Here is a 14899-nt window from a genome sequence, read left to right as displayed (position 1 = left end):
TAGCGCCTACATAATGCATTGGACTCGATCACAGATTCGTGCTGCGTGTATCATCAAAGCTCACATCACAGTATTCACGTATACGCGGGAAAATGCTGGTGCATTCCGCCGTTAACATTAACGTTATCTTCGATATTCAGACGCGAGCAGGCGATTCGTCTCCGTTTTTTTCTCCCCACTACAAAGATTCTTTGAAGGCATTAAAGAGATCAAAACAAATCATTTACAACAAACAGAAAACATACCTGTCACCAAATAAATCGCTGAACTTTTGCAGTACGGTCTTTCTGTTTCCTTTTTTTCTTTCAGTTTTTTTTGGGGGGAGGAGGGGGAGTTGGATGGGGAGGAGGAGGAGGAGGAGACGCTTGGCAGCAGGCTAAGGAGGGAAGAGACGTGGGGAGAGTAAAGAGCTGACAAAGTGAAGAGCGAACACACTCGAGCAGCCTTATACCACCAGCACACAATAACACAACAGAGGACAAAAGAAGAGGAGAAGCGAAAGGAGAGCCATGGAGCATTCTCTTCAGAGAGCAATCTGTCACTTGCTCTCTGTGAGACGGTGTAAAGGCTTCCAAATAAAAGCTGAAGATGCTTTCCCCGTGAAAGATGGCTGCGAGAGGTCGGGGGTTAAGAAAGCAAAACAGAGAAGGATTTTTTGGGAAGGTGGTTTAATTGCCTGATTTGTAAGATTTTACCTCTGTTTGTGTGCCTGTTAACTAAACCCGCCACTCTGATGACCGTGCGCTTGATTCATGACTTAAGTATAGAGGTGGCTGATTCTATTGATGCTACGGGATTTGCTGTCTAAATGACAGATCAGATTTAAGAGGGCTGGCCTCATATTTCTTCGCCTTGATGAGCCTTCATCTTGGGCTTTTTATTCATTCATTCATTCATTTATTTATTTATTTATTTCCATCCTCCTTTTCCTCCCCTATATCCTCACTCTTCATCTTTCTGTGTGCAGCAATCAACTTGCTGGGTTTGACGTGGCAGCTGAAGCCATCCGACGGCCCCGTGTTGAACAACGGACTGGGAGCTGGTCTGCCTGTCAACAGCGATGTGGCCACACTGCCCTCTGGAGGGAGAGGTATGAACTGCAACACACACGCACCCCTCCCACACATCTTTGCCTGAAGAAGCAGGCACTTTACATGTTTGAAAAAAAAAGAAAAAAGAAACTTAAAGGTTAAGGCTGCTAATGTTCTGCATTGTTTTTCCCCTAGCAACAGACCTCGTGAACATAACAAATTCAACAATAAATAGATCCTAACAAGTGCTGTTTGTGCAGCCAAAGCCTACTCGTTTCTTTCTGCCACAGAGCTCCGGTGCTCCTTCATTTTGATGAGGGGGACGCTGGAGTTTATTTTAAATCGCTTCCACCATTTTTTTATACCATTGTGGAGGTATTTCTCTAAAGCAGCATCCTAATTAGCATGCCAATTGCGTAAAATGAATCAACAGAAGTGACTTTAGTATTTTTAATGCATTTGTGAATATTTATAGCTTAGCTGGCTTGAGGCTGAATGCACCACTCGTTGCAGGAAAGTCAGAAAGTTTTGAAGGACAGACTGCCACATCTCTTGTTGCAAACAAGAAGAATGTCAGCCTTATCTTTTATGGCTTATAAATGCTATATCTGCTGTGTTAAATACTAAAACAGCCCAATAGCTTCTTTTTTTCCCTCCCAACCAGACAGCCTCGCACACATAAATTATTTCTATAATTCATGACGCAGTAGTAGCTGTGCTGTCTGTGTATGCTGTTTAACCACTCTGCTGAGTTGTGTTGAGCTGGGTTTCAGTCAGCAGCGAGGTAAAGCTCCCCTCGCTCACCCCCTCTCTTTAAAGGCCCCCATGCGGTTTTTTCCATCTATTCTTCTTTCGCCTGCTCAATCTCGCTCTGCAACATACACAGCGTGTACTATAGGTATCTGTGGGCTGCTGCTCTGTGTCTGTATTCTGTATTAATGAGAGGACTGCTGTGTGTGTGACTGTCTGGGCCAGATGCCGCTGTTGTTTTTCCACATTGTTACTTTTATTTCTTTGCTATTCTGCGCACAGACGCGCGCTCACATTGCTGTCTTTTCCCTCTCTGGGCTCCAACATTGTGCTGTTAGATGACTGACCTGATTGCAGGATGTTTCTGTGTGCGGGCCTGTCTGCTTGGAAATCTGTGCTCTGCAGTTCTATCAGCCCTCTATCATTTCAGCCCAGACAACAGAGTCAACAGTCGTGCAGGCTTTGATACAGAGGCGTCATTTTGCATCCCGCATATCGCGCCTAACGGCGTTCGTTTTAGTATAAACTTTGAACAGTTTGCACAGCTAATGGTGCGTGTCCTCTATACCATTCAATGTTTGTGCCAGGTTATTCCCATTAAAGTGCGATGATTAACTATTGACTGTACCAATCAATGTCTGGAATCACAGATTATGCAGTTTCTTTCCCCTTTGCTCCAGGTCCATGGGCAGGCCGGAACAGCAGTATAGACTCAGGCAGCATCGAGGTTGGGAGGCGGGTGACCCAAGAAGTCCCTCCGGGAGTGTTTTGGAGGTCCCTGCTCCACCTCAGCCAACCACAGTTCCTGAAGTTCAACATCTCCCTCGGCAAAGATGCCCTTTTCGGGGTGTACATCCGCAAGGGCTTGCCTCCTTCGCATGCGCAGGTAAAATCTGTACAAGGACCATCATAATGAAAAAATAATCTTCATATTCATCTGAGTGGAGAATGTATTTTTAAAAAAGAAAGAAAGAAAGAAATGGGCTTGTTTCTTGGGACATCTTAAAATTCATTTGTGATTCATTGTAATAGTTGTTTGAAAAAACTAATTTAGACTAAGATTTACACTTAATTAAATTTCACAGTAATGTAACTTTTACTGCCTCTTATTAATTAGAAGCTACTCCATTGACAATGGATTCGATTTGTAGGAAGGGATAATTGCATTCAGATAGCTGTTTCACTGCCTGACCTGACTTCAGCTGGGGAAACTGCACAGTCGGGGCAAGTGTAAAAACACTCCCCTGCAATGCACACAGACACCCAAAGAAAACCCTGCGAGGAGCTTTGTGTTCCCTTCCTCATGCTTCACTGTCATTTGCCAGCTATCTTATTTACCAAATTCCTCAAGCATATAAAACCATGCCTCATTTTCTGAAGCCTGAAAAAGTGAACTTGCTCTCACACGTTTTCCTCTGCAGTACGACTATATGGAGCGCCTCGATGGGAAGGAGAAGTGGAGCGTGGTGGAGTCTCCACGGGAGAGGAGGAGTATCCAAACCGTGGTCCTCAATGAGGCGGTGTTTGTCCAGTACCTGGACGCCGGTGCCTGGCACCTGGCCTTCTACAACGACGGTCGGGAGCGAGAGACGGTTTCCTTCAGCACGAATGTCATGGGTGAGACAGAGTCGGCATCTGTCGCTGTGGGCGGAGAGGTGACAGCGCGGCAGGGAAAAGCAGAACGGCAGTGAAAATGAGATTAGGCACCGGATTTTAGGAGCTGGTTAGAGAGAGGCACGCAGAAACTTTCTCTACCACTGGCGGCAAAGCAAGGCTGCTATTTTAGTCAAATAGATTCCCCATCAGTTACTCTGTGACTTTACACATTCACGACGTGCAAAAATGCTCCCCGGCAGCATGTGAACAATGTTGCCAATGCAACACAACCATAGTAACATTGTCAAGTAGGAAAGACTGCTCAGTGAGTTAAAAATGTACGTTTGCCAAAACATAGTTGGGCACGCTAATATGTCCAACAGTGTGACAAAAAAAAACAAAAAAAAACCCACACACTTACATTAAACAACCTTCATCTTTGAGGTGGGTGAGGACCACAGTGTCACACGGCCCTGTAAACAGAATGATTTTAGGATCCTAACCAGATCATTTCGGTTGCATTCGAGCCAAAGGAGAACAAAAGGACAAAAGGCGGGGTTGGATGGAAAGAGTCAAGCGGAGTGAAAGAATCCTTCACTGTCAATAACGGAGGGGTAGAGCTTTCAGCAGTTGGAGTAGTGGCGAGATGGAGAGGCGGAGGCGGCAGGGGCAGAATGAGAGTGGAGTAGTTAGAGGGGGAGTTGGAAGAAAGGCCTAATGGTAGGGGCAAAGCCAGAATGGGATGAAGTGGAGTGAAGGACGGGAGGAGGAGCTGAAGAGGAGAATGGAAGAGAGGGTGGCATTAGGGTAAAGAGGGAGGCGAGGGGCTTTAGTTTTTTTTTATTTAGGGGGGGGTGCATGGAGTAGGGGAAGTGTTAGGAGAAGCAGTGAGGCTTGGCTGTGTCATTCTTTGTGTAAGAAGAGTGGAAGTTGGAAGAAGCATATAGAACAGAGAGGATAAAAGTCCAAGTGTCCTCCTTGTGATTATGATTAGCACCGACCCCGTTCCTTCCCACTAAACTGTTTCTCATTTCTAGTGAGTAGGTTAGAAGGCAGATGGAGCAGCTCAGAGTCCAGCTAAAATCTGGCCTAGCTGCACCAAACATCCGCAGCTTGATGAAATATTAGTGACCTCGGTGGGGCCGGACATGAGTGAGGAGTGAGAAAGTGAGCCATGGATAGAAAAGGGTCGAAGAGAAAGAAGGAGAGTGGAGGGGGATACTCTTGTTTTCTATGAGCGGAGCATTGGTGGATCCCATCTCGTCAAAATGGCTGATTCATAATACATTCCTGCCACATTATGAAAAATGCAGACAAAAAAGAAACTCATGGAATCTTGGAGGAGGGCGTTTGATGTCTGTGCGACTGTGAGACTCGGCAGCGCTTCGACTCAATTTGTAGTATCTTAAAGAATGAATTGTGCCAATGGTTTAATGGAAGGCTTTGATGCTTGCCGTCACACTGTCTCACCCCTCGCCTCTCCCTCTCTCTGTTTCACTTCATCTTCTTCACAGATTCAGTGCAAGAGTGCCCGCGCAATTGCCATGGCAACGGAGAGTGTAATTCTGGTGTGTGCCACTGCTTCCCAGGATTCCATGGCATGGACTGCTCCAAAGGTATTAGCTGTTTACGAATGCGCTTCTTCCGTCGGAGCAAGGATGAAAAGGAAAAAAAATCTGTCATTTCCGCTGTCTAATTAGATGAGCAGACACATTTCAGCTTCGTGCAAAAATAAAACATAAAAAAAAGGAGAAGAGGATTAAGAGTAGCAAGATGGTGCATGGCCTTAGGTGGAGCTGAGACAAGATGACTGATGATGAATGGCAGCTCCCCTAGCTAACGACTCCCTGGCTCTGTGCTCACCTGGGGTAGACAGCTTTGATGAATAGTTTAGTTACCTCTGCCTGTAATTACTCTTCATGTCATTGGCGCTCTCCAGCCCCTTAGCCACTCTATTCAACCCTCCTGCACGGTGGGATGTGGATCTGCGTGGGTGGGCGACGTGCACTTTTCGCCGCTTTGGCGATCTTTTAAAAAGCTTGCTAATTGTTTTTTTTTCTTTGTTTGTTTGTTTGGTTTGTTCTTATGCGCAGGGTTTAATCTCTCCGTTTCTCTGTTCCTACAGCGGCATGCCCGGTGCTGTGCAGCGGCAACGGCCAGTACGACAAGGGCTCCTGTGTGTGTTACAGCGGCTGGAAAGGACCCGAATGCGACGTCCCTGTCACACAGTGCATAGACCCTCTTTGCAGCGGCCACGGCACCTGCACTGATGGAAACTGCGTGTGCTCCGTCGGTTACAAAGGGCCAAACTGTGCAGAGGGTGAGCGCAGGAGGTGTAATGGTGCATGTTTGTTTTTTTTTTCTTTAAAACTGTTCTGTGTGATCGCTTTGAAAGTAAGGTGAAGCACAACAAACTTCACAGATTTACCCCTTCTAACACCAGTGAAGACAGCTTATCATGGCATAATCTTACGCTGACTGAGCGTCCATGTATACAGATGAAGTATGATGGCGCAGCCAAACATATCACAGATTTTATTAAGGGCTGAAATCGCTTCTATTGATCTTTGTTAAGAAGGATCAGCATGCCGCGATCGTAGTCATCAGAAAGCAAGGGAGAAAAAATAAAGGGATAAAAAGATGCTGAGGAGGGAGCTGGAGTCAGGGTGGTGAGAGGTGAATATGTATGAAGAAAGAGAGAATAGGTTGAGAAGAAGGAAAAGAGAAAGCAGCACGCCAGGGGTGAAGAAGAAGATCGGCAGAGAGGGAGATGCAAAGTGAAGAATAGAGATGAGTGGCAGAAAGAGTCAAAACATGGGGCCTGAGAACAAGGTCAGCATTTTCTCTCCTCTGCGCTTCAATTTTCTCTCCCACCCCGCCGATCCCCAATCTCCCTCTCATCCAATTTTTCCCCTTCTACTCCAGCCTCAAATCTGATATTCATCACAGCAGAGTCCCTCAAACAATTTACCTGAAGTGCCAGCGACATGAAAATCGATAACTGTGATCCGCCATTTCTGCCAGGCAAACAGAAATGGAGGGTCGAGGTTGTGTGCGAGGGGGCTGCTTTTATTAATACTGCGTGTGCGCCGGGGTCAATCATGCCCGAGGTGGTGGAAAAAGGGGGAGGAGATGGAGGTGGGGAGAGCAGTGTCACAAAGAAGAGGACAAGATGAGAGAGAAAGAGAGAGAGGAAAATGCAAGTGACCGGGACAGAGCAATGCGAGGAGGCCTGAGAAGGGGCGGGCGAGCGAGTGGGTGGGTGGGATGGGTGTGCGTATTGCCGGGAGGAGGTAATTTGTCAAATTGGTTTTCACTCACTGCTTGGACTCAGAGCTGCCTGTCAACCTGGCAGACTGACAGTGTCAGATTCTCCCCGTGTATTGGCACGATACACGCATACACACAAATCAACCACACACACACACTTCCACATCCACACGGGCGAAAAGCTCACACCAAATGATGTGTCAGCGAAGCGCACTGCTCTTTCAGAGTGGAACGCATTTGCTGCTGTGCCCCAATTATAGACTTAGCTATTCATTATCGTGTGCTTTAATTGCTTTAGTAATACGTCTGGTAACATTTTACTTTATTTCATTATCTTTTTATAAACACAGAGTGAAATGATGTCCTCTGTCACGTCTGTTTTTTTTTTTAAAAAAAAACAACCATTAATTTGTTTTTGTCGTCAGCTCTGTAATGACATTTTTTAGTTTGTTTGTTAATTTCTTTTTTTTCTGCTTTTTTTCTTTTAAATTGGTGTATTGCTGGCTTAATCCAGTGGACTGCATGGATCCAACATGTTCCAACAATGGCATCTGTGTGAACGGGGAGTGCCACTGTAAGCCAGGCTGGGGAGGACTCCACTGCGAACTGCCCAGGGCCCAGTGCCCAGATCAGTGCCATGGCCACGGTGCCTTCATACCAGACACTGGGCTGTGCAGCTGTGACCCCAACTGGATGGGACCCGACTGCTCCATGGGTGAGTGCGATTGTAAAGCTGGTTCAGCTGCGAGAGTCAGATACATCGGGTAAAAATGGGGGTTGTGGGTTTGAAAGTTGGAAAGAAATAACTGCTGATTACCCTTTGTCCAAACATATTTCGCGGTCCCAGTATGGCTAATTAGTTTGCCATTTTATTTCATACTGTTCTGGTTTTCGAGCTACACTTGGACCAAATCTACCAAATCGTAAAAAAAAAAAAAAAAATTACAACATGCTCAGAAACAGGGTACAACAACTGTTGTGGTATCGAAGCCAAATTGGAACATGCAGGAATAAAAATGTGGCAAGTTTGTACTATCAAGACTATATAAAATTATCTCTCTCAGTAGACTGTCAGTGACAGTATGGTAATGACAGATTTTTATGGTTATCAGGGTAGTGCTTAAAATTCTAATTTGGGAAAGGCAGAACACTTTTATTTATATACCAAACTACAGTACTCTGGGTTTTGCATAAAAGGAATATGAATAAAATGACTCTGTCCCTGTGTTCTGACACATATTAAACATGGCTGGGCTTTCAGAGCATGTATAAGTTGCATCTACGAACCAAAAGCTTGGGCTTCAAACTGCTCGAAACTCCTTAATGATCCAAATACGGTCATGTCGGATACACTGTTTGAGTGCAGAAGCCCCGCCCACCTGCTGTTCAGACCTGCTGTTTATAGGGTCAGCCAATAAGAAAATACAAGCACTTGAAATTTATAATGTCTAAACAAGGTAGCTGTAACACATCTCAGTTCAGGCCAAAGTAAAACTTTTTTTAATCTTGTAGACTCGAAAGACTGTATGACCCAAGAGGTATGATTAGGCTGCATTCAGTGAGCTACTCAGAAATGAGGTAGGAATCCTAACTTTGTTAAGCCTTCGTGATTACTATCAGAATTTTTTTAATTGGTTATGTATTGCTCTGGGAGCCAATTCTGTGATTCTAGTACCGCGGAGATAATGGCATGCTAGTTCCAAGGCTTTCATAAGAATGTATTGGAGGTGTTCTTGCACTGCGGATAGTAACACATACAGTTTACCAAGATGGGATAGGAGGTTTCACAGTTCTTTATCTCAATAAAATGAAGCCGTTAAGCTTCCACTTTAGAAAGTAAGACAGCCACCTCCGTCATGCCAGCCTGGGAACGCTTCCTCAGGAGCACGACGAGAGCACCAGCATTTGTTATGAGAGAAGCAATGCTTAACTTTAATAAAGACAACATTGTTTCACACTGCAGGATCCCTCAGCAAGTGTGTATCAAAACGTCTGTACATACCGCGTTCCCTGCACACCAGGGGTCCTGAGCACACAAGCGGGATTGTCACATTTCGCCACATGCACTGTCGCCGACTGCAACATCTGAGCCTCTCAGACAGCGACTGTAATAGAAGCTCAGGAAATAAACCCTGTTGTTGCACTACTATAACTACTGATTTTAATTAAAAATACATGACAGAGAGTTGTGTTTTCGTGTAATGTGGATTTGATTGTTTTGAAGCTCAAGGTTCTCTATTTTTGCACTTGCCGATGTGATTTGAAATCAAATGCAGACAAATTTATGTTTTCTAGCTTCAAAAATTGACTAAAAGGATTGAAAATGAAGTTTTTGCAGATATTTTTTTCAGATACCACCATATTTACAGGCATTTCAAGTTAGGAACTGGTACTTTGTAACATTTGCTATTATGTTATTCATGAAAAAGATCATATATGTATCTGAACAGCAACCATGTTCACTGCCCAGTAGTGTCCATTATGAATACATATAGTCATGTGTTCCTGTGAAAAACTAAGTGCACCCTTACTGCTTCCATTGGAGTAAAGAGGGTAAGTAGCAGCCTGGAGCTGCTAATCAAATGCACCGGATTAATTGATCATCTGCAAATATAAGCACGTCTATAAAAGCACGTCTTTGCCGTTTCCTGCACTGGAGAATTCAGATCTTCCCAGGAGTAAGTGTCTCAGCAAAATTACCTCAAGGTCACATCATGCAATGCTTAGAGGAATTCCAAAAAAACTAAGAGCTACATCTCAGACTCTGCAGACCTCAGTTAACATGTTAAATGTTAAAGTTTGCGAGAGTACAAATAGAAAAAGACTTAATAAGACTGAACACTGTGATTGGCCTATTTAGAAAGATTGCCAGGAGAAAGCCTATTCTCTCTAAAAAAGGATATGGCAGCACAGCTTAGGTTTGAAAAGCTGCATCTGAACAAACCACAAGACTTCTTGTGTCTTTTCCACTGAAGAATCGATGTGGAGATGTTTGGCAAATCCAAAAATCAACTGCCAAGTGTGGTGATGGAGGCATGATGACTTCAGGCTGTTTTGCAAAACAAGCCTGTCATCAAACTGAAAGGACAAGGACCTGGTCACCTTGTAGTCACTGAGTTGCCCATGACTCTGTGTAGAGTCTAGAGTCAAATTTCCAACACCTGAAGTTTGACCCAAACTGGTCCGTGATCCAAACTTACCAGTAAATCTGCGGCAGAATGGCTGAAAAAGCAAAGAATCAGGATGCTCCAGTGGCCCAGTCAAAGTCCAGACGTCAAGCCGACTGAAAAGCTGTGGGGAGACCTTAAGACAGTTTAAATGAATGCCTGCAAACCTCAATGAACTGAAGCAAAGTTGCAAAAAAATTCCTCCACAACAATGTGAACGACTGAGTTATACAAAACACAATTACTTCAAGTTATCATTGGTTAAAAGCTTTTGAATCAAGAGCTGTATTTGGTTTTTCACGTGACTGTATATGAAATTTTAGAATACTAAAAATAATAAATACAGGAAACACTGACTTTTGAGTCTAGCACCGTTTGTTTGTGATCCAAATCTTTTCTCCTTCAGAGGTCTGCTCAGTGGACTGTGGAACTCACGGAGTGTGCATGGGCGGAGCCTGTCGCTGTGAGGAAGGCTGGACCGGTGCAGGCTGTGACCAGCGTGTGTGCAACCCTCTCTGCATCAAACATGGAACCTGCAAGGACGGGAAGTGCCAGTGTCACCAGGGCTGGAACGGAGAGCACTGCACCATCGGTGAGTGTGTTCCCGTGAGCGTGTGTCTGGAGGTGTGTGTTTGACGTGCGTGCCTGTGTGTCAACACGTGGGTGTGCACAGAAACACCAGCACCCAGTCAGACTAAAATGGCAGCTCCTTTATACTTTCTTAAAGGAATTTGGAAATCAGAAGTGGAAGCAGGAGGAAGGCCATGGGGAATTGAAGAAGGGGCTGACGTAGAAGGTGGGCGAGCAGAGAGAAGAGGTGCAAACTTCTTAGAAGTGGGGGTGGGAGATTACACAAGAGCAGGATTTAGCTGTTTTATGCTGCCTCTCAACTGCAGACCCCAGGAGTTTTAGTTTTTATGGCCTTTGAAACACCAAAGTTATGTGATGAAAGGCACAAAACAAAATCCCCACTTCACCTCACTGCGATCAAAAAATAACTCTCACTTTGTTTATGGTGTGTGCATGCACACAGTTGCGCTAGAGTGTGAGTGAGCGTTTTTGTCAGTCAATCACTGTCTCATATTGACATCACTGTCACTTTGGATGGATGAGTGCCAGATTCCTTTGATTCACCGTCAGTGCTTTGAGACACAAAGTCTCATTTCCTTGTCACCAAAAGCACTGTGATTGCAATCTGATACACACACACCAAACAAAACACCAATATATATATATATATATATATACACACACACACGCACACACCTACACACGCATAGGCACATACATATGCACAGGGGAATAACAGTTTATGATCTCCCGATTTCCCCCATCAGAAAGTAGGGCAGCTTTGACTGCACCATCAGCCCAAGATGAAAGAGTTATCAGGCCTCAGCTTGGTGCAAAGCACACTTCACTAGCACCAGACACTCTCAGCGTTAGCTTATCTCAGCTTGCCTGTTATTCATTTCAGCTCTGCATGATGTTGCTTGCATTTCTTTCAGAAAAAAAATACTCTCCCCATCTCTTACCTTTTGCACATTTTCTCCCACTGCAGACCATGGGAGCATGGTTGACAAAGCAGGTACCGTATCTGACTCTGGTGTTTTGTTTCTTAGCCTGTGGTGGTAGAAGCTAGCTGCTGCATTTGTGGGTTCTTGGCCTGGCTTGGCTCTGTAGACTCTGTGGTGCTATCTGTCCGTAGATTAGGGCTCCAGCCTCAATGATGACTCCCTACATGTAGTGCACTCCCATTGCAGCAGTGGACTACAGCAGGGGTTAGCTGTCATTGAGCCTTGATGTGTTGTGGGGTACCGTAGAGCCTAGTGTGGTATCAGCAGTGTCGAGGGGCTGTGCTGTGAAAAGTGTGATCGTGCATGCGTGTGAGCGTGTTCTCCTTAATATTTCCAACGTGGAGCCTGGAAACACAAAAAAACACTCAGGTATTCCACTCATGTGTTGTGTAAACACAATCTGCTTCACACGAGGAGAAAATAATGAAAGTTGTAAAAAAGTTTGGAGGTAATTGGTGTATTTCATAACCCAATGATGCAGGTCCTCAATGTGGTGTCAAATACATACAGAACTGTTAAGTGTGTGTGTGTGTGTGTGTGTGTGTGTGTGTGTGTGTGTGTGTGTGTGTGTGTGTGTGTGTGTGTGTGTTTACATTTGGGTTTGTGTGGCAAGTGTCGTGGCCATGGTAGAGTGGCTGCTAAATTTATTTTGTGCACGTGTGTGTGCTTGATTATGCTTGTGTGACTGAAAGGGCCTACAGTATTAATTTAAGAATTTCTGATTTTCAACATCCCCGCCAAAACCACACCAAAGCAAAAAAATATGACGTTTAGTCAGATCACTCAATAATAAACAGAATAACAGCTGAGGTTAACACACAGAGACGAGTTTGGGTCTGAGGTGAGTTGTCTCACACGCACAACAAGAATGCTTAATAGATAGCCCCGCAGCTGAACCTCTGCCGGGTTGCACGGAGCGGCACAGATTGCCTGACAGTACAGGTCCCTGGAGCGCCGTTGAGAGTGTCCTCTCACCCTCTACGCTTAATGGAATAGCTCTCATTGTTTTATGAAGAGCCAACCCAGAGAAAAGGTAAATTGCAGGGTTAAAAAGGGAGCAAGAGGCAGGGCGCAAAAAAAAGAAAAAGGAAGAGACGGAGCCAAAGGGAAGCAGAGAGGCAGGTCAAAGAACAATTTGGGATAAAGCAATCAATGTAATTTCAAAGGTAGCTTGTTAAGAATAGGAGAAGCAGCTAAGTGGGGTATATTTGAGAAAGTACAGCGTTATCTGGTCCATCTATGAGCTCTGATCGCGGATTTATGGCTGTGACCTTTACTTCATGACCTTTAAAGGAGGCAGAGCTGGGTACAAGGGGAATGGAGAGAAAGGTGGAACTTTTCAGTACAATGTCTCAACTTACTTTCTTTCATACACTTTGTTCTCATTCTATCTGTCTCTATCTCCGCCTGCCTCCCTCTCACTTCATCCTTGGAGTCCTACACGATATCTTTCGAGTCATATGCCCCACCATCCACACCCACAGACACTGCACACCACATAGTGTGTGTGTGTGTGTGTGTGTGTGTGTGTGTGTGTGTGTGTGTGTGTGTGTGTGTGTGTGTGTGTGTGTGTGTGTGTGTGTGCTCACCCATAACCCAAGGCAATTTCTTCTCATTTTTAGGAGGATTTCATCAGAGTCCAACCACATTACTGGGGAGGGTGGACTTAATAGTTTCTGAAATCCCACTTTATTCTAGTTAGTATGAGGGGGTATCGACTGGGTCCTGGCATTAAAGAGAGAGGAGCCTCGTGCCGGCCTGCCCAGGCAAGCCAATCAATGCCCGCTATGGATTGTCCTGTCCGGGTGCTTCATAAGTATTTGGCTGCTTTTAAATGGCAACTCCATTTAACAGGCAATCACTGCTAACTGCCTTTGTTCCCCGAGCTCAATACTTGGGGACAATCTATTCCAGGCTGACTGTTAATACAGCATCATGAGCAGTCCCCTGATGCAGAAAATGGTCATAATTAAAGATAAAACCTTTGATTTGAGTCTTCGTGTTGAACTGAGTAACGTTGTTAAGCTCGCCCGGCTCCCCACCTCTTCCACCACAAACAAGATGGTGCGCCGTCTTTCTCTAAAAGTCCTTTTTTGACTTTCCCCCCTCATCGTCTGTTGGTTGAGACATATGATAAAATGCCAATCGGGGTGAAATGCCTGTTAATTTAGCTGCTGCCACGGTTTAGATTGCACTATTTGTATTCATAATGCATGGCTTTATTGATGCAGCGATTTGTTAGGGGGCAAAATTCTACAGTGCAACTTGAGTGAAAATATGTTCATTAATCTACTGAGCAGGACTCAGTGAAAAGCATTTCATATTCATAATCTCTTACTGGGTTATTTTGTCCTTCCTCACTCTGTCGGCACAATAGTACCGAGTGAGAAATGTCAGGTCATATCTCCAGGGTGTGTCGTGCTAGGCGTGTGCGTGCGTTTGCGAGCGAGAGCCTTTTCGTGCATGCACGTATTGTTTTATCAGTCAACCCTTTTCTTTGCCTTCGTCTCCCGTGGGTAGACTTAAGAGTGTCGCACCCCGCTCCCTCATTTGTTTAAGAGGAAATCACTGTGACAAGTTTGTTTGGGGCTCTTTGTGCTGCTGGAGAAAACATTGTCATTGTGTGTCATCATGCCTTTTTTTCCACACCCCTCCCCTCCTTGATAGATTATAATGTGGCAAACAGACAGTTTTGCATTAGAGAGGTTGGATTTCGAAAGATACGGGAAAGTTGTAAGGGAAGCCAGGAGTTAAAGGCTTTTTTTCCCCTTTAAATGGCATTGATGGGGTACGTTGTCTCAGCATGGGTGCAAATTATCAAATGGAATCGAATGATTTTTAAAGAAAAGTTTTGATTTTGTGGCATTTAGGAGATATTAAATGGTCCCAATTCGGTGAAATTGTCTTAATATAGGAGTCAGTTAAAAGGAAGAAATGAACATTTTGTGGAAAATTGATGTAGTCTCAGGCCTATCTGTTCATCACGAACGACCAGCCATTTGGCTAAGATTAGCATCAAGCCAGGAAAAAGCTAGCTTCGCTGTACAATGTGCAAAACTGTCTCACTCTGGTCCACAGTTTGTCTTTGTCCTGTCTTCCTCCCCTCACCCCTAACCAGTCGCAGCAGATATCCCCCCCCCCCCCCATCCTGGTTCTGCTGGAGGCTTATTCCTGTTAAAAGGGAGTTTTTCCTTCCCACTGTCTCCAAGTGCTTGCTCATAGGGGTCATCTGATTGTTGGGGTCGTCTTATTGTAGGGTTTTTGCCGTACAATATAAAGCACTTTGAGATGGCACTATACAAAAAAATAAATAAATGAATTGAATTCAAAACAACTTATTACACGGGGTTATGCATGAGGCTTGTTTGTGCCCTATAGTGCTATAACTTTCTGGATTTTCTCCTGGATTCCTGGCCAACACGCAGTCACAACACTCCAGGAAGTCTCTGCTGCCTGGCAAGAAATAATCCCACACATACCTTCCTGTAAAATGACAAAATGCAAGTTTTCG

General features: G+C 44.7%; 1 protein-coding gene across 1 annotated transcript in view; it reads left to right on the top strand.

Annotated features, from left to right (window-relative positions):
- The window catches only part of tenm2a (teneurin transmembrane protein 2a), a 220521-nt gene that overhangs the window by 185842 nt on the left and 19780 nt on the right, over positions 1-14899 (top strand). Inside the window, exons 8-15 of the mRNA XM_085420831.1 lie at positions 968-1090; positions 2462-2667; positions 3203-3398; positions 4892-4993; positions 5503-5697; positions 7162-7362; positions 10221-10406; positions 11373-11399. Coding sequence (XP_085276957.1) covers positions 968-1090; positions 2462-2667; positions 3203-3398; positions 4892-4993; positions 5503-5697; positions 7162-7362; positions 10221-10406; positions 11373-11399 — 1236 coding nt within the window. The remainder of the gene's footprint in view (positions 1-967; positions 1091-2461; positions 2668-3202; positions 3399-4891; positions 4994-5502; positions 5698-7161; positions 7363-10220; positions 10407-11372; positions 11400-14899) is intronic.

Source organism: Rhamphochromis longiceps, linkage group LG2 (genome assembly GCF_057381845.1).
Source record: "Rhamphochromis longiceps isolate RC_006_pf linkage group LG2, R_longiceps_female_GT1.1, whole genome shotgun sequence".
NCBI classification, from domain to species: domain Eukaryota; kingdom Metazoa; phylum Chordata; class Actinopteri; order Cichliformes; family Cichlidae; genus Rhamphochromis; species Rhamphochromis longiceps.
Note: the sequence above shows the minus strand (reverse complement) of the source record. Positions and strands in the feature narration are given on the sequence as shown.